The 19,186-nt window shown below is 44.4% G+C and overlaps 1 protein-coding gene across 10 annotated transcripts in view; it reads right to left on the reverse strand.

Moving 5' to 3' along the window:
* Nucleotides 1-16,420, reverse strand: part of LOC106570261 (receptor-type tyrosine-protein phosphatase U) — a 324,730-nt gene extending 308,310 nt beyond the window's left edge. For all 10 annotated transcript variants that reach the window (XM_014142386.2, XM_014142381.2, XM_014142385.2 and 7 more), the window contains exon 1: nucleotides 16,196-16,420. In XM_014142386.2, the coding sequence (XP_013997861.1) occupies nucleotides 16,196-16,268 (73 nt within the window). In that variant the 5' untranslated portion in view covers nucleotides 16,269-16,420. The remainder of the gene's footprint in view (nucleotides 1-16,195) is intronic.
* Between the last annotated feature and the right edge of the window lie 2,766 nt (nucleotides 16,421-19,186).

Here is a 19,186-nt window from a genome sequence, read left to right on the forward strand (position 1 = left end):
CTAAGTCAATGTATAGGGAGGGAGGTCTCTTGTAAGGCTCCTTCACAAACAACATACATTTACATTTAAGTCATTTAGCAGACGCTCTTATCCAGAGCGACTTACAAATTGGTGCATTCACCTTATAAGTATGACATACAGTATGTCCCTCTCTGTTGCAGCAGAAAGCCACAAGGGAAAACTAAAACACTACACCTGCTATTGTCTAAGCCACGAGACAGGTCATCAATGGCCTTACCCCCTGTGTCTGGCAGCCGTGTGTGTATGCACGTGCGTGGACATTCAGATATCCAAAAAGTCTATGTCTCTCCTGGTGCCCTGATCACAACACCATCTGTCTCCTCAGACACGTTAGGATTAGGGTTAGAGGGCATGAGGGCACGAGGGCAGACACGCATAATAACGGAGTGATCAGGGGACTCCTCTCACCCCCTGTCTCCCTGCTCCCAACCCTTAACTTAATCCCCAGGCATCAAGACCAGAAATAGAAACGAAACCACCAGCTGATTCTGTTACAGACAGCTTGCAGTGTGGTAATCAATAGCCCCTACGCCTCAACTCCCTGTCCTCTACACGCTTTCCTCTGTCTCTCTCGCTCTTTCTTTCTCCATCACCCCCATCTCTCTCACTCTCCCTTGCTTACTCTCTCTCACTCTCTGCCCCTCTCCCACTAGCTATGAACATGTTAAATGCTGACCCTCATATCTGTCTCTGAGAGCTGTTTATTCAATCACTGATTCTGGACTGCTGCAACCATTAACATATACATCCACAGCATGATGCTTGCCCACTTCACTCCAGTCCACTCCAGTCCACTCTCATAAAAACAACATTCTGTCAACAGGTATTCATTTATTCAGTGCCAGTCCCAAATCGCACCCTATTCCCTATATAGTGCACTACTTTTGAGAAGTAGTGCACTATATAGGGCAGCGGTATTCAACTCTTACGCTACGAGGTCCAGAGCCTGCTGGTTCTATTCTACCTGATAATTAATTGCACACACTTGGTGTCCCAGGTCTAAAATCAGTCCCTGATTAGAGGGGAACAATTCAAAAATGCATTGGAACTGGCTTCTAGGTCCAGAGTTGAATTTGAGGGATATAAAGATTAGGGTGCCATTTGGTATGCAACCTCAGTCATCCTGGGCTTTGATGACAAACTACCAGTCATCCTGGGTTTGGATTCATTGACATGTAGGAGATGATATCCAGGCTCCTTGACCATGCAGTGTCCAGGACTGCATCAATCCCCTATAACTATTACTTACATAACCACCAATACCATGTACATATGCTTTGAAATGTGCAAGACAAATTCTCTAATTGAGAGCAAATAAAGTTCTATTCGATTGTGCTAGTGGTGTTCCAGAGGTGAATGTGCTTGATGCCCTGCAGTGTTGGGTAGAGAACTGCACCAGCTACTAATGGCGATGCTACATTAGGACCATGTTGGGAGGAGAACAGAGGAGGGTCAGGACCAGCTGGTGTTCCAGGTGCTGCCTGCCCTGCACCACCACATCTGCCAACATTACAGCCCCTATATCCTGTAGCTTACTGCCAAGCTGTATCCCCTCTACCTCTGCACTGAACACCAGGCACCATGGAAGGAGGGCAGGAAATGTGTGTCAAGGTGTGGCCCAATAAAAAAAGTGGTTTAAATGTTGAGGGAGAGATAGAGAGAGAGGGTGGGGTGGCGAGGGAGAGAGTATCCCTCCAGCGAAACATCCTGTGGCAATAAACAGCCACACAGCTGTTGCTGTTTCAAGCTGCTGAGCACACACAGACACACCTAGCTGCAGAGGCATCCATACTGATCACAGGGAGTCTCCTTCACACAATCCACAGTGCCCTTGTGAGCTCTCTGTGTGTGTGTGTGTGTGTGTGTGTGTGTGTGTGTGTGTGTGTGTGTGTGTGTGTGTGTGTGTGTGTGTGTGTGTGTGTGTGTGTGTGTGTGTGTGTAATATAAAGGGCCCACTGATTGGCAATGGCAGGTATCTCAAGTTTTCCACTCCAAACTTTTAATATCTCTCTGAAGAGCTGCACAGGTACTCTCCAAAGCCCAGAGGCTTGATAACTCGAAACGAGTATTTTGTCAACTTTAATATCTCCTACAGCAGCTAGGGGACCAAACCCTCCCCCAGGGCTCGTTCCTTATCATCGAGGGGGGCTTTTTAAGGTCATGCTATAACTGAGGCTGTTATCATTAAGAGTCTAGTATAAAGTCAGTGGTTCAGCTCCCAACACAAGTTCATTTGCACTTAACAGCCTACATTTATTACAACAGGGATTCTGTTTTTAATATGGTGGGAGAGGGAAAGGAAGGGATAGAAAAAGAAGGTAAATAAATGGAGATAGAGGAGGGAGGGAGAGGAGTAAGATAGGGAGACAGAGGAGCAAGAACTGGAGAGAAAAACTATAAGAAATTGCTTCTTGTGGCCCTCTTTACCCCAAAGCTATTAGAAAGACTCGGAAAGTAGTGACTCGCGAGGGATGTTTTTGTTCGAGTTTGGTCCAATTGTCATCTCCATCTTAAAAGACATTTGCTGACGCTTTGACAGTGCTGCCAGAACGCATCATGCGTGTAAACTTTGACCTGGGGACTAGTTGCTGATCCAGTTGCCATGGTTACAACTGCACACAGCAGAAAATTGACCGACCCAACAGTTTATTTTTCTCCTCCGTTCTTTTCTGTCGCTGTCAACGACAGCATCAACTTCAACCGCCCTCCATCAGACTGGTAGGCAGGTCAGGTCAGGGCAAACTTGGAGTTTAATGGCTAGAGAACAGTCGTTAGAGATACTTGGCTAAGCTACAGAAAGTAAAAATACAGTTGAAGTCGGAAGTTTAGCCAAATACATCTAAACTCAGTTTTTCACAATTCCTGACATTTAATCCTAGTAAAAATTCCCTGTCTTAGGTCAGTTAGGATCACCATTTTATTTTAAGAATGTGAAATGTCAGAATAATAGTAGAGAGAATGATTTATTTCAGCTTTCATTTCTTTCATCACATTCCCAGTGGGTCCGAAGTTTACATACACTCAATTAGTATTTGGTAGCATTGCCTTTAAATTGTTTAACTTGTGTCAAACGTTTCGGGTAGCCTTCCACATGCTTCCCACAATAAGTTTGGCGTGAATTTTGGCCCATTCCTCCTGACAGAGCTGGTGTAACTGAGTCAGGTTTGTAGGCCTCCTTGCTCGCACACGCTTTTTCAGTTCTGCCCACAAATGTTCTATAGGATTGAGGTCAGGGCTTTGTGATGGCCACTCCAATACCTTGACTTTGTTGTCCTTAAGCCATTTTGACACAACTTTTGAAGTATGCTTGGGGTCATTGACCATTTGGAAGACCCATTTGCGACAAAGCTTTAACTTCCTGACTGATGTCTTGAGATGTTGCTTCAACATATCCACATAATTTTCCTCCCTCATGACACCATCTATTTTGTGAAGTGCACCAGTCCCTCCTGCAGCAAAGCACCCCACAACATGATGCTGCCACCCCCGTGTTTGACGGTTGGGATGGTGTTCTTCGGCTTGCAAGCCTCCCCCTTTATCCTCCAAACATAACGATGGTCATTATGGCCAAACAATTCCATTTTTGTTTCATCAGACCAGAGGATATTTCTCCAAAAAGTACAGTCTGTCCCCATGTGCAGTTGCAAACCGTAGTCTGGCTTTATTATGGTGGTTTTGGAGCAGTAGCTTCTTCCTTGCTGAGCGGCCTTTCAGGTTATGTCGATATAGGTCTTGTTTTACTGTGGACAAAGATGCTTTTGTACCGGTTTCCTCCAGCATCTTCACAAGGTCCTTTGCTGTTGTTCTGGGATTGATTTGCAATTTTCGCACCAAAGTATGTTCATCTCTAGGAGACAGAACGTCCCATGGTGTTTATACTTGCGTACTATTGTTTGTACAGATAAACGTGGTACCTTCAGGCGTTCGGAAATTGCTCCCAAGGATGAACCAGACTTGTGGAGGTCTTTTTTCTGAAGTCTTGGCTGATTTCTTTTGATTTTCCCATGATGTCAAGCAAAGAGGCACTGAGTTTGAAGGTAGGTCTTGAAATACATCCACAGTTACACCTCCAATTGACTCAAATTATGTCAATTAGCCTATCAGAAGCTTCTAAAGCCATGACATCATTTTGGGGAATTTTCCAAGCTGTTTAAAGGCATAGTCAACTTAATGTATGTAAACTTCTGACCCACTGGAATTGTGATAGATTATTTCACTTATAATTTAATGTGTCTGTAAACAATTGTTGGAAAAATTGCTTGTGTCATGCACAAAGTAGATGTCCTAAACGACTTTCCAAAACTATAGTTTGTTAACAAGAAATTTGTGGAGTGGTTGAAAAACGAGCTTTAATGACTACAACCTAAGTCTATGTAAACTTCCGACTTCAACTGTAAGTTCAGGTGGAGGTGAGGCGAGGAATGTTCATAAAGACCTATTCATGCATGTCTGTGGCTATAGCGAAGCGAAGTGAGATGCTAAATGGACAGAGATCATATCACATCAGAGCTACTGACACTTAATGGACAGACATCACTGCAGAGTTGTTGTCTGTGGTGTATACACAGTGTTCAAAATAGTAGGAACACCTTCCTAATATTGAGGTTCAACCCCTTTTGTCCTCAAAACAGCCTCAATTTATCGGGGCATGGACTCTACAAGTTTCGAAAGTGTTCCACAGGGATGCTGGCCCATGTTGACTCCAATGCTTCCCACAGTTGGCTGGTTGTCCTTCAGGTGATGGACCATTCGTGATACACACAGGAAACTGTTGACCATGAAAAACCCCGCAGCGTTGCAGTTCTTGACACACTCAAACTGGTGTGCCTGGCACCTACTACTATACCCCACTCAAAGACACTTAAATCTTTTGTTTTACCCATTCACCCTCTGAATGGCACACATACACAATCCATGTCTCAATTGTCTCAAGGCTTAAATCCTTCTTTAACCTGTCTCCTCCCCTTCATCTACACTGATTGAAGTGGATTTAACAAGTGACATCAATAAGGGATCATAGCTTTCACCTGGATTCACCTGGTCAGTCTGTCATGGAAATGGCCGATGTTCCTAATGTTTTGTACACTCAGTGTATCTCCTCTCAGATAGCATCCCAATGCGACTACACCACCACAGCCACTCCAAATAAACAGACAATACAACTCTCTCACCCTTCTGCAGTGTAGCTCAATAGTTCTCCTTCTAATATTGGCAATGATTCCAGCTCCATCAATCTCAGCAAATGATCCTTAACAAAACCCATAAAGAATATGAATGATTTGGACCGATGAGGAATTTCAATTACTTAGTTCTTATGAATTTGGTTTGTTGGATAAATGTGACACTTGGCAGGCTTGTAATTAGAGACATAAAAACGTGTGTGTTCAAAATGGCCCCCTATTTCTAATATGCCCTGGTCAAAAGTAGTGCACTATATAGGGAATAGGGTGCTATTTGGGACACAACCCACCACATAGTCATATATTTACACTAATACGGTTATTCTCACTAGAACCAGGTGCTTAATTAGTTGCTTTTGAAGCATCACTCACATTAGATATGAGCTAATTGGACAGTTTGAAAAACTCAAATGAGAAAGAAAAAAGAGCAAGAAATAGAGAAAAAGAGAGAGCGAGAGAGAAAAGGGAGAGGAGAGAGAAAGAGAGCGAGAGAGAGAAAAAAAGAGGGAGAGAGTGGCAGGGAGAGGGAGAGAGAGGCTCACAGTCACTTGCACGTGTGCTTTCCTGACACTAAGTACTGTTGAAAAGCACAGAGTGACAACAGAGTCTTCTCTAGCATCGTCCTATAGTTCACAAGTCTGGACACTTTGAGGCAGCTCTCTCCGAGTTCCGAGTTCCTCTGTTGCCACGGCAGCAGCTGGAGCCCCGCCAATCCAAGTTGGGACACAGCACACAGCTCAGCGTTCTCTCTGCATATCTGTCACAGACGCCAACTTTTCAGAGAGGGATAACCAACCGCTTTTAGAACAGTTGATTTGTCACAGACACACTGAATTTATTATCTGCTTCAACCACAATCCTGCTGAGTCCTTTTAATCTACACTGCCCTCGTCCTCGTCCACAAAACATTCAAATATCAATCTAAAGAGCAACATCCACTCTAAAAACTTGAAATCTGCTCTTTCAATCAGTTGTTTGACAGGCGTCACAGAAACTAATAACTGAAGACCATGGCAATCTGAATCACTAAGTGACGCAGTGGTCTAAGGCACTGCATCTCAGTGCAAAAGGCATCACTACAGTCCCTGGTTCGATTCTAGGCTGTATCATATCCGCACAATTGGCACAGCGTCGTCCGGGGTAGGCCGTCTTTGTAAATAAGAATTTATTTTTAACTGATTTGCCTAGTTAAATAAAAGGTTAAAAAAAAGTGTATTACAGATTCTAAGTATTTCTTGTATTAGGTAAGCGCGTCTTAACCAGAATGTCTAAACGCATTAAGGAATCTGAGCAGTAGTGTTGTGTAGAGTTGGGCCTGTTGGCACACAGCCATCTGTCTAACACAGTGGCGTTCAGGGACTCAGCAACACATTATTGGTTAGCTAGCTACCACCTGGAGAAGCAAAGTGACAGATGAGGAGAGCTGAGAGGAGAGGACCCCCCACATCCTGTTCCCATGGGCCCCTGCAGGTCGGGGGCGTCGAGTGATCGTGGAACGCTGTCGGCTCCATTCAGGGAGTGTGGCGGTGACAGGTGTTATGGCGATGGCAGGTGGACGCGCTGCTGCTGTGACACGGTAGCGGGGAGCGGTCGTGGGCGATCAGCGTCAGAGACAAGGCACCGTGACGCCATGACGACAGGTCTAACTGACGACCACCTCCTAGAACGAAAGGCCTCCCATTCACTGACTAGCTGAACTGCTGCCTGGCTGTCTTCCTGTCTGCTAAAAGCTCATACTCTAAAGGATACTTCTGAAAGTGAGCACACAAAGCTGTCAGGTCTGCACCTCACTGTGCACCACACACACACACACACCCTCTCTCTATCGATCTCTCTCTGACACTCACATACACTCTGTTTCTCTTTTTCAAACACACACACAGAAAGACTCACACACACACTCACAGTGAGCGTCCCCGCCAGTCAGTGTTTTATTGCTGACTTTTACATTAAAGATCTGATTCAAGTTCTCTTCTGGACAGACAGAAATAACAGAACATCATGTGAAAACTCACACACACACATACACGCACTCAGTGAAAGTGCCATCTACTAACAGACTGAGCTGCTTTAAGGGACTATAGAGAACCATGGTATTTAACTGGGAGGCTGGGACATTAACGTGTGTCAGGAACAACACAGCATTACTCCATCTCTTTCTCCTTCTCTTCCTCTTGTCCTCCTCACACTTCCTGCATCCTACCAATCAGCTCAGCTCCCTATGAGAAAATAGATTTCTCTGCCAAACATCCCCACTGCCGCGACCCAGCCCCGACTGGGAACGATAAGAGGAAATCACTTTTAGATAAAAAGAGAAAAAAATATATATATATGAGTGACTCACAGAAGTCCTATACAAAAGGCAGTAGAGCTTTGCCAAGCCCTATTTCCAGCTGAACTGATGGACCTGCAGAGGCCACCAAAGGTCCTCAACTCCGGTGATTAAATGCAAATTCCAAACAACTTAAAATTCATGTTGAACACTCAAGCTGGCTGCAAAAAGCCACAGTTGCGGCTTTGCCAATAAATACATTGGACTGCAAGCTGAATGACGAACCTAATAACTACCTAACTAGTTGAGGTGCCAAGAATTGTGGCAATTAAACTGTGTGTGTGTGTGTGTGTGTGTGTGTGTGTGTGTGTGTGTGTGTGTGTGTGTGTGTGTGTGTGTGTGTGTGTGTGTGTGTGTGTGTGTGTGTGTGTGTAAGTAAGTAAGTAATAGGGAATGCTTTGGTGAGTCATTCTATCTACCCGCCTGGCTGATTCATGGTGGGACTGTTTCTTCCAGGGTGTGTTGACCCATCGGTTTGAGGTGAGGGTAGGGTGACCACGTCCCGGATTGTGCGGGACAGTCCCACATTTTGGTACTTTGCCCTGCTACCAAACAATCATGTCCCGCATTTTATTTAAAAAATTCTAACCCACTAATTTACTTAAAATGTAGATTTGTTCCGTATTTCAGTCAGGCATTTAAACTTGTCTCTTTTGCAGCGGAGAGGAAGAGGCAAAGCAAGAAGTTTTACTGCCCGAAATCTGTCCAAAATAAGCTCAATGTGTTTCTATGGGCTTATTTTAGACCTAAGCTTTTCGCTTGCCCTCCCGCCTTTGGGACAATGACTTCCATTGTTAGGGTGGAGACATGAGCATCTCGTCATTATATACAGATCTCGGTTTGCAGTCACGTTGCTCTTTTGACAAATTATATATATATATTTATATATATATATATATATATATATATATACACTGCTCAAAAAAAATAAAGGGAACACTTAAACAACACATCCTAGATCTGAATGAAAGAAATAATCTTATTAAATACTTTTTTCTTTACATAGTTGAATGTGCTGACAACAAAATCACACAAAAATAATCAATGGAAATCCAATTTATCAACCCATGGAGGTCTGGATTTGGAGTCACACTCAAAATTAAAGTGGAAAACCACACTACAGGCTGATCCAACTTTGATGTAATGTCCTTAAAACAAGTCAAAATGAGGCTCAGTAGTGTGTGTGGCCTCCACGTGCCTGTATGACCTCCCTACAACGCCTGGGCATGCTCCTGATGAGGTGGCGGATGGTCTCCTGAGGGATCTCCTCCCAGACCTGGACTAAAGCATCCGCCAACTCCTGGACAGTCTGTGGTGCAACGTGGCGTTGGTGGATGGCGCGAGACATGATGTCCCAGATGTGCTCAATTGGATTCAGGTCTGTGGAACGGGCGGGCCAGTCCATAGCATCAATGCCTTCCTCTTGCAGGAACTGCTGACACACTCCAGCCACATGAGGTCTAGCATTGTCTTGCATTAGGAGGAACCCAGGGCCAACCGCACCAGCATATGGTCTCACAAGGGGTCTGAGGATCTCATCTCGGTACCTAATGGCAGTCAGGCTACCTCTGGCGAGCACATGGAGGGCTGTGCGGCCCCCCAAAGAAATGCCACCCCACACCATGACTGACCCACCGCCAAACCGGTCATGCTGGAGGATGTTGCAGGCAGCAGAACGTTCTCCACGGCGTCTCCAGACTCTGTCACGTCTGTCACGTGCACAGTGTGAACCTGCTTTCATCTGTGAAGAGCACAGGGCGCCTGTGGTGAATTTGCCAATCTTGGTGTTCTCTGGCAAATGCCAAACGTCCTGCACGGTGTTGGGTTGTAAGCACAACCCCCACCTGTGGACGTCGGGCCCTCATACCACCCTCATGGAGTCTGTTTCTGACCGTTTGAGCAGACACATGCACATTTGTGGCCTGCTGGAAGTCATTTTGCAGGGCTCTGGCAGTGCTCCTCCTGCTCCTCCTTGCACAAAGGCGGAGGTAGCGGTCCTGCTGCTGGGTTGTTGCCCTTCTACGGCCTCCTCCATGTCTCCTGATGTACTGGCCTGTCTCCTGGTAGCGCCTACATGCTCTGGACACTACGCTGACAGACACAGCAAACCTTCTTGCCACAGCTCGCATTGATGTGCCATCCTGGATGAGCTGCACTACCTGAGCCACTTGTGTGGGTTGTAGACTCCGTCTCATGCTACCACTAGAGTGAAAGCACCGCCAGCATTCAAAAGTGACCAAAACATCAGCCAGGAAGCATAGGAACTGAGAAGTGGTCTGTGGTCCCCACCTGCAGAACCACTCCTTTATTGGGGGTGTTTTGCTAATTGCCTATAATTTCCACCTGTTGTCTATTCCATTTGCACAACAGCATGTGAAATTTATTGTCAATCAGTGTTGCTTTCTAAGTGGACAGTTTGATTTCACAGAAGTGTGATTGACTTGGGGTTACATTGTGTTGTTTAAGTGTTCCCTTTCTTTTTTTTGAGTAGTGTATATAAGGTTATTAAGCTGAAAAGATAGAAGGTGATTTTGTCAAACTTGTGAGGCTCTCCATGCTCATTAGTTGCTAATTCAACATATTTGCTGCTACATCACTCAACCCTGTTTCCAAAGTCTCACTTCCTAAAGTTTTCACATTCCCTGAGACCAACCAGAAATGTTTCCTTGGCCATGTATTCCCAGATTTTCCTAAAACAGACACACATTTGGTCTCTCGTTTCTGCATGACCAGATTTAGCATGAGCCAAAGGAGTAGCCTATAGGCCCGCTTCAATTAGCTTGTTCAGCACAGCGGAAGGGTGCCCCAAAAAAAAGATTCATGTAGGCTACACTGTCCCACTAAATCATGCCTTTGTCCCGCATTTGGGTATTTTAAATGTAGTCCCCCTAGGTGAGGGAAGAAGGCACTCCATGTCTAAAGATGTCTGTCCATTAAAGCTGTCAAATAAAAAAGACAATAAAAAGTTACTTCTCTCTCTCGTCAAGCGAAGGGGTGTTAGAGCTAGACAGATTAAAGCCTTCGTAGAGATGGAAGGAAGAGCACAGATCAGCGAAAGAAAATTCTCAAACTACTTTTAGTAAGAGAGAAGTCCTATTTCACATATCAGTGGCCTAAAAACATCAAACAAACAAAGAAGAAGGAACCAACCAGAGAAACTTCCATCACTCTTCTCTCTGTGTTTGTGATCCAATTTTCTCCTTTCCAACCTTTGTTCCCCAAAGAGAGCTTTGTGTGTGTTGAACCGTTTTCTGTATGATTAAAAATCTGACAGATCCAAACCACTGCACACAGCACGGCCAGCACTTCCATAGCCCCTCGTCCTTGATATAACCCTCACCAATCAGAACAAGAAGACCGTTCCATCCCCTCTCTTGACCTTAGTATAACCCCCAGCCTGGCGACCATGTTCTCCCATGATAGTGTGTTCCCATGTGGTCTGCCATCCCAAGTTCAACCTCTACACCACCAATCATGGGGTGTTTCACACTGTGGCTGCATGTCAGTACTGAGAGAGTAGGACAGATGGGGCCTACACACACACACTAACAGGTGCTGCTATGCAGTGATCTGACAAGGAGTGCTTTTACCCCAGCAAATCTATTCAATCAGGTAACACTCAGAGGGTGCACCAAGCAACTATAGGGAAAGCAAGCCCTGCTCCTATACTCCCTGTTCACCCATGGCTGCGTGGCCATGCACGCCTCCAACTGAATTATCAAGAATGCAGACGACACAACACTAGTAGGCCTGATTACCAACAATGACAAGACAGCGTACAGGGAGGAGGTGAGGGCCCTGGGAGTGTGGTGGCAGGAAAATAACCTCTCACTCAACGTCAACAAAACAAAGGAGCTGATCGTGGACTTCAGGAAACAGCAGAGGGAGGACCTTCCTTATCCACATCGACGGGACTGCAGTGGAGAAGGTGGAAAGCTTCAAGCTCCTCTGCGTATGCATCACTGAAAAACTGAAATTGTCCACCCACACAGACAGTGTGGTGAAGAAGGTACAACAGCACCTCTTTGAAGTCCGGAGGTTGAAGAAATTTGGCTTGGCACCTAAAACCCTCACAAACTTATACAGATGCACAATTGAGAGCATCCTATCGGGCTGTATCATCGCCTGGTATGGCAACTGCAACGCCCGCAACTACAGGGCTCTCCAGAGGGTAGTGCAGTCTGCCCAATGCATCACCGGGGGCAAACTACCTGCCCTCCAGGACACCTACAGCACCCGATGTCACAGGAAGACCAAAACGATCATCAAGGACAACAACCACCTGAGCCACTGCCTGTTCACCCCGCTATCCTCCAGAAGGCAAGGTCAGTACAGGTGCATCAAAGCTGGGACTGAGAGACTGAAAAACAGATTCTATCTCAAGTAGTGATGCACCGATATGACATTTTTGGCCGATACCGATATCTGATATTTTCCTTGCCAAAAAAAAAACGATACCAATTTTTTGAGGCCTTTTAAGCATTCTAGTACAGTTAAATAGTTAACACACACACATGGACGCAGCAGTCTAGGGCACTGCATCTCAGTGCAATAGGCGTCACTAGAGTCCCTAGTTCGAATCCATGCTGTATCGCATCCGGCCGTGATTGGGAGTCCCATAGGGCGGCGCACAATTGGCCCAGCATCATCCGGGTTTGCCGGGGTAGGCCATCATTGTAAATAATAATTTGTTCTTAGCTGACTTGCCTAGTTAAATAAAGGTTACACACACACACACACACACACACACACACACACACACACACACACACACACACACACACACACACACACACACACACACCACACTGACCAAAAAGCTATTTTGTTGGCATTTACATATGTCCCCATTACCAATAAAACATAATAAAAACCTATTTCTTTCACTTACTTGCTGTGCTGTTTCGTTCATTTATTCAGTCGTTTTATTTTTCAACCAGGATTTCTATGGAACGCCGTTTGGGTCTTTGCATGTCAAAAAATATATACTATTTAACACTATTTGACGTGTCAAATAACACTATTTGACATGTCAAATAAGCTTGTTGACCAATCAGGACCTGAATATGACCGCACGTCACATAATCATTCAACAGGTTCATACATTTTTTACGTAGTTATTACACATTGATTACACTATAACTCGTATTTCATATGTCACAACGATCCATCGATACGTATGCTATGATGTTGGTAAAGTTGTCTCGCGCACCTACAGTGCTGGTGATAAAAAAAAGCTAGCTAGCTCATGGATGCAAACAATGTTCTTCTCCAAAAACATACCAAAACGACATAATCTGTTTCAGTAGCTATAGTTAGCTAGCTAACTATATAGCTAGGTGTAATAATCTAAAATAACCCTAATTTATAAAACAGGTCTTATTTGATTAATGGTGGTCGGACAAATCTATGTGAAGCTAGCCACAATAAGGATTAGCCACAATTGTGGACTTTGCGGTTAGTCTTCAAAATAAAAGTATGGCATAATTCTACTATTTGTATTCATTTGCATCACTGTCAATTACATACTTTTATTTTGAAGGCAAACCGCAAATTCCCCTATTGTGCCTAATCCTTATTGTGGCTAGCTTCACAACACATAACTCGGTCCGGTCGAGCCTCACTAGCCAGATGAAGATAGCTGGCTGCTTATAACGTTAGCTTTGGGTAACAGGGTTAAGTAGCTGGCTAGTTATATATTTTCATGAACTAAAGTTCAAATTTAATAGGTGAACAACAAGTGGCAACCTAGCTAATACTTACTCACAAGGATTCCTAAATCATTGCTAAGAATAATTAAAATGACTGCAGTTTCTACTGGTCATTGTTTTCAGGCTGGTTGTATTGGTGCTAGCTAGGTACCAAGCTAAAGCTAGCTACCCCAGAAGTTGCGGTCGAACAAATGATGCTTTATTACCAACGTGGTATTGTAAACACATCATTTGTGGCCGGTGTTTGCTTGTTTGCTGACTGTTTTGTACAGCTTTGACAGTGTTACTGTATCTTTTTTTGACACACAAAGACCCAAACGGCGTTCCATAGTATGTATGTCATGAAGCTAATAGCAGTGATGCTATTACTGTGTAATTCCGGTAGGGCAACATTGGAAAAATAGCGCACTTGGTAGTGTTAACCGGTGCTCGACCAGTCAGCGAAAGCCAACATCACCCACAACAGAGAACGGTTGATTGTCAACGGCAATGAATTCCATTATCTTGGCTTTAATGGATTTCACCTTTGAGTTGTCTCGCTGAAATTGTGTTACTCTTTCAAATGACTGCTTGACTTGTTGACTGCTCGATCCACACAGCAGACATTGTGGGCTAGGTTAGGAATGCTGTGTTGCACGCATAGCGCAACATTTTACGTGCCGTCATTACGTCATGTACCTTCGTTATATAGGTATGCACGTCAGCTTTGACATCGGTTTTGCACATCGGGTGTTAAACTAGACATCAGCTGATACCGATGTTGGCATTTTTAGCTAATATTGGCCGATTCCGATATGTTGACCGATATATCGTGCATCCCTAATCTCAAGGCCATCAAACTGTTAAATAGCCATCACTAGCACATTAGAGGCTGCTGCCCTATATACATAGACTTGAAATCACTGGCCACTTTAATCATGTTTACATATTTTCCATTACTCATCTCATGTGTATATACTGTATTCTATACTATTCTACTGTATCTTAGTCTATGCCGCTTTGTTATTGGCCGTCCAAATATTTCTATAGTCTTAATTCCATTCCTTTACTTTAGATTGTGTGTATTGTTAGATATTACTTGTTAGATATAATTGCACTGTTGGAGCTAGAAACACAAGCATTTCGCTACACCCGCAATAACATCTGCTAAACACGTGTATGTGACAAATACAATTTGATTTGCTCAGGCTCAACCAGGTATTGGAAAAGCAAGAAGAAAAGCCTGGAGCAATAGACCTGTGTGTGTTTGCACAATCAGGCACAGACTGCCTCAGCAGTAAGGTATACATCTACTATAAACAGATCACTGCGGCAGGCAGCTTCACCTACTGTACAGCTACAGCCCACAGAGAATAGTGGGGTTCAGTTTGCAATGTTGTTGGGTGAGGTTATGTGATCAAGTCTATGCTCCAACCCTTCTTCTCTGAGGCCATTTTTATTGACAGTTTTGGTTCCAGGATGTTGCTTTGGTAGCCACCTGGGAAAAATCTAGGGAAAACGCTGCTATGGAGGGAGTGAGAATGCATTCACCCAGTTACATGTAGTATACTATAACAATAACTAGTAAAGGTTCTGCTTGGCTTGTCTGTAGGACAGTATTTATAACATACAACTCCCACAGGGTCTGGGTTTCAAAGTCACTATTTTAGTATAGAGACACACTATTACATGGTCTTAGTACTATGTCACATAAAGTGAATCTACACATGGCCACACCCCTGCCTTGCTAATAAACACTTTCACTGCTAATACTCAGGTTTAGCTGAGCTGGGATGGCACCAGAGAGGATTTTTCCTTTCAATACATTTTTTCTTGGGAACTAAAATTACTGTGTATTCCACAATGAAAACAATACAGATAGTTCACACAAAAAAACACTGCTGTAGGCCTCCCAGAGCTGTCTCCCGCAGGATTAAAAACACAAATTGAGAATGTATTAGGTATCATGACAGTGAAACTGATGCATAAAGCATTGTTGGACCATGGTATGTGCCCTGAATAAAAAACAAATGTGTTTACAGGAAATGAACACTCACAATATTGAGTGCAAACTTTAGAACTTGATATTAGAATGAAAACTGTGTGTATGTGTATGACAGAGCTAAATAATAGAGTTTGCTTCAATCAAATCACAGCACATAAAGGAACGTGGGATTTTTTTTTTTTTAATCAGCAGGTTAGGGCGTGATGACTGTTATTCGAATTGACCATTAACAGAAACATTCTCATCTCATGATGTAGCTTAATCTCAAACAACCGATAACAGAATTTATATTCCAACAGCATTTATATTCCAATTTAATTGATTGATCAGAATCCCTTAATTATTATGACAAAAACATTTTCTATTTTGTACTTTATTTTTCTATCCTGCATTTCAGAATAACATGAAACCGATGTTAGGGAAACCATTCCAACCTGAGAAATGATAAATATGAGGTTACTGCCTGGTATGCCATCACTTTCCTACACTTCTACACTGCCCGTGCCACCGGTAACAAAATATTGTGACACTGCAACCTGTGAAAAACAGACAACAGCTTATTCAACATTGCTAATATTCGCATAGCCTCAAAAGACACTACGTAGCATATTTCGACAAGTCACAGACTCGAAATGATTGAAAACAGCTATTCTTGGATATTCTAATAGGCTATTTCCAAAAACTAAAACAATGCTACTTTATTGGAAGTTCTGTTCAGAAATAAGACGCGACCGTCCGACCAAATTATGAGAAGAGCTATTTTCACCTTTCACAACATTTAAAAGAATAAAAACTAATTCGATTAATAGGACTCGAAATTTCCCGTTATTCCGCAACATGTTTATTAGCGTAGAATAATGTGCCCAGTGCCCACAAATGCCACGGACAGTCCAGCCAACTGTCCTTTCCCAGGTGCGCAGCAGCGCTATGCTTGACTCCCAAGAAACAAAAACGTTGTTTTCTTTACCTGTTGGCCCTTGGTCCATAGTATCAGCGTAGATCCCGACGAGCAGCATCAGTAGAAACACTCCGGTATACATTTTAACGTTTTAGTCCAGCTCACGTTATCAGAAATCCTTGTAATGAGTGACTCCGGCAGGACTGTAACAAAGTTGTCTGCTCGATCCCATTGATGGCTGATTTCCTTCCTGAAGCGAGTGCCCCCTCCATGCGAAACACACTGGCAATTTGAGCTGCTATAGCTGACGTATGGGGCAAAGAATTCAAAAAGAACCCTTACTTCACTTTGCGCCACCAACCAAGTGGTCAAATACAGGTCTACAGCGCCGCCATGTGGTTGCTTTGTATTACAGCGACACCATCATATCCAAACACTTTTTTTTCTCTACAAACAAATTAAACACAACTTTTGTGTGAGTGCAGAATCTTATCATAATAATTAGCATTTTACATTGAAACATAACAAAACCATCCAGATGTGTCATGCCTAATTCATATGCATATATGCAAATTACAATACCTATGTTATACCTCAACAGAAACAGCTGCAGGTACAGTAGAGCCTTCATGTGTTTTTCTGAGGAGCAGAGTGTGGGAGGGAGGCTGCTCCAGATGCCTGTGGTGGGTGGAATGGAACAGCAGGAGGAATATGAGGAGGAGAGGAAGGTTTGGAGACTTCTCCGTGGTCACTACCCACTGGGCACACACTGGTTGAATCAACATTGCTTTCACATAACTTCAATGAAATTTAACTGACGTCTGTGCCCAGTGGGTAATACCATCACAACACAACAGGTCAGCAGGAGTCTCACTCTGCCCCCCCCCCAATGCAATTAAGCGTCGTTCCATTAATGTTGTTTTATTTCACGACGTCAATTTTCCAATCAACTCCAGTTGCCTGAGAAAGTTAGTCGATAAAACAAAGGATGGAATCAGGTCATGGTGTGTTTCACACTGTGGAGAAGAAAAAACATGCCGTGTCGTTGTGAACAGTAATCACATTAGATGAATGCCTATTACGACCGTAAAGATTGGATTTATACCACTGTGTGTTGCCAGGAACGATGTCAGAGGCCGTGTGTGTGTGTGTGTGTGTGTGTGTGTGTGTGTGTGTGTGTGTGTGTGTGTGTGTGTGTGTGTGTGTGTGTGTGTGTGTGTGTGTGTGTGTGTGTGTGTGTGTGTGTGTGTGTGTGTGTGTGTGTCATAACAGCTCCAGATCAAGGTTGTTTGGACTAGGAAACCAATTACATACAATGTGACACTAAAACACAGGATTCAATACGAGACCCTGCATTGAAAATGCAACATGTAGCATTCTGGCATATAATGTTTCAGGAAAGGCGCATCTGGCATCTGAAATCTAACACTGACATCTGTCGAAATGGACCAAACAAGCTTCTGGCAAACCACCAACAACATTCTGCCTTGTGTCTGCTACTGCATGTTTGAGACAAAACAGCCAGGAGCAAAAAGCTGAGACTGTCAGAGGAAAAGTACAGTCAATATAAGGATATTCAGCAACTCTTAGAGGACTATGAAAGTGGACGTCAAATATGCTTCCTTTCTTGTTAAAGACCAACGCATTTCGACATCTAGCTTTCATCTGGATTTTTGGAGGACAGTACAGTAACATACAGCCAAGGGAAGAGAGGCAGAAGATTGAGGGCGAGGAGGGGCAAGTTGAGGTGAGGTGCAGCGAGCGACAGACAGAGGAGACAGAGAAGCAGTATCAGCAGTAGTGGCAGTGGAATACTGATAAGGGACATGGCAGAGAGTGACTGTGAGGCAACTGTGCCTGTAAACCCACACACACACACTATCGTCAGCAGTTGGTAGGACGGGGGGGGACCAGGGGTGGGGGGGGACCGGGGGTGGGGGGGGGGGGGGGGTGGGAGGGGACCGGGGTGGGGCCGGGGGTGGGGGGTGAGTCGAGCAGGGGTGTCGTCATGCATCTCAATGCAAACCAGGCATAGCGTTGGCGGCCTGTCAGCCAGTCAGCCCAAAGCCCCATCTCTCTTCTCTCTGACCCATGCAGCACTGTCAGTTCAACCCTCATCAGCATTTATTTTCATAAGCACAGGAGCGGCAAGCTGTCAGCGCCCAGGCAACCAGTACCACCCAGAGTCACACTCCCCTTCCTGTGCCAGGACATGCACACACACACACACAGAGGACAACAAACACACACACAGACAGGGGACAACAAACACACACACAGAGGACAACAAACACACACACAGACAGGGACAACAAACACACACACAGAGGACAACAAACACACACAGACACATGTGCACAGACAACACAAATGCACACAAAAAGGACAACTCCTTCACTCTCTCTCACACAGACACACACACAGGAAATATGTATAACCATATTATTCCAGCCTGAGGGAATAAGGTAAATGTCTGTACATAGTACATTTATCAAACATCACGTGCATCATCCTATGACTTGGAGGATAAAGAGCTTATGGCTACTCATTGACCTTTGGCAGTATCAGACTGGACTAAGCTGGTAGGAGCACGATATCGACCAGGGCCAGAGACCCACATCTCTCCCTCCCTTAGAAAAGCAGGATAGTTCTTTATTTCGATTCACACACACACACACACACACACACACACACACACACACACACACACACACACACACACACACACACACACACACACACACACACACACACACAATTCACTTTTATGGGCGTAATTGCAGTACAAGATGGTACTTTGAACATTGTTGCTTCTCATCAGCACAAAGCAATTACACAGAGCCCCGGGGGGTGGGGGTAAAAAAACATGCAGAGCGGAGAATGAACCCTGCACTACCAGGTGTTGGAGACTGGCTGCATCAGGATTAGATTTAACAAGAGACCAGGCCACAGCACTGTGGATCACAATACTGATCAGAGCACCTACCCTCAGCTCTCAGATCAGCTCCTCTCTTCTCCTCGCAGTTCGGCCAGGCTCTGTTTCTTAGGATCTGGAAAGGG

This window comes from Salmo salar, chromosome ssa14, assembly GCF_905237065.1.
Source record: "Salmo salar chromosome ssa14, Ssal_v3.1, whole genome shotgun sequence".
NCBI classification, from domain to species: domain Eukaryota; kingdom Metazoa; phylum Chordata; class Actinopteri; order Salmoniformes; family Salmonidae; genus Salmo; species Salmo salar.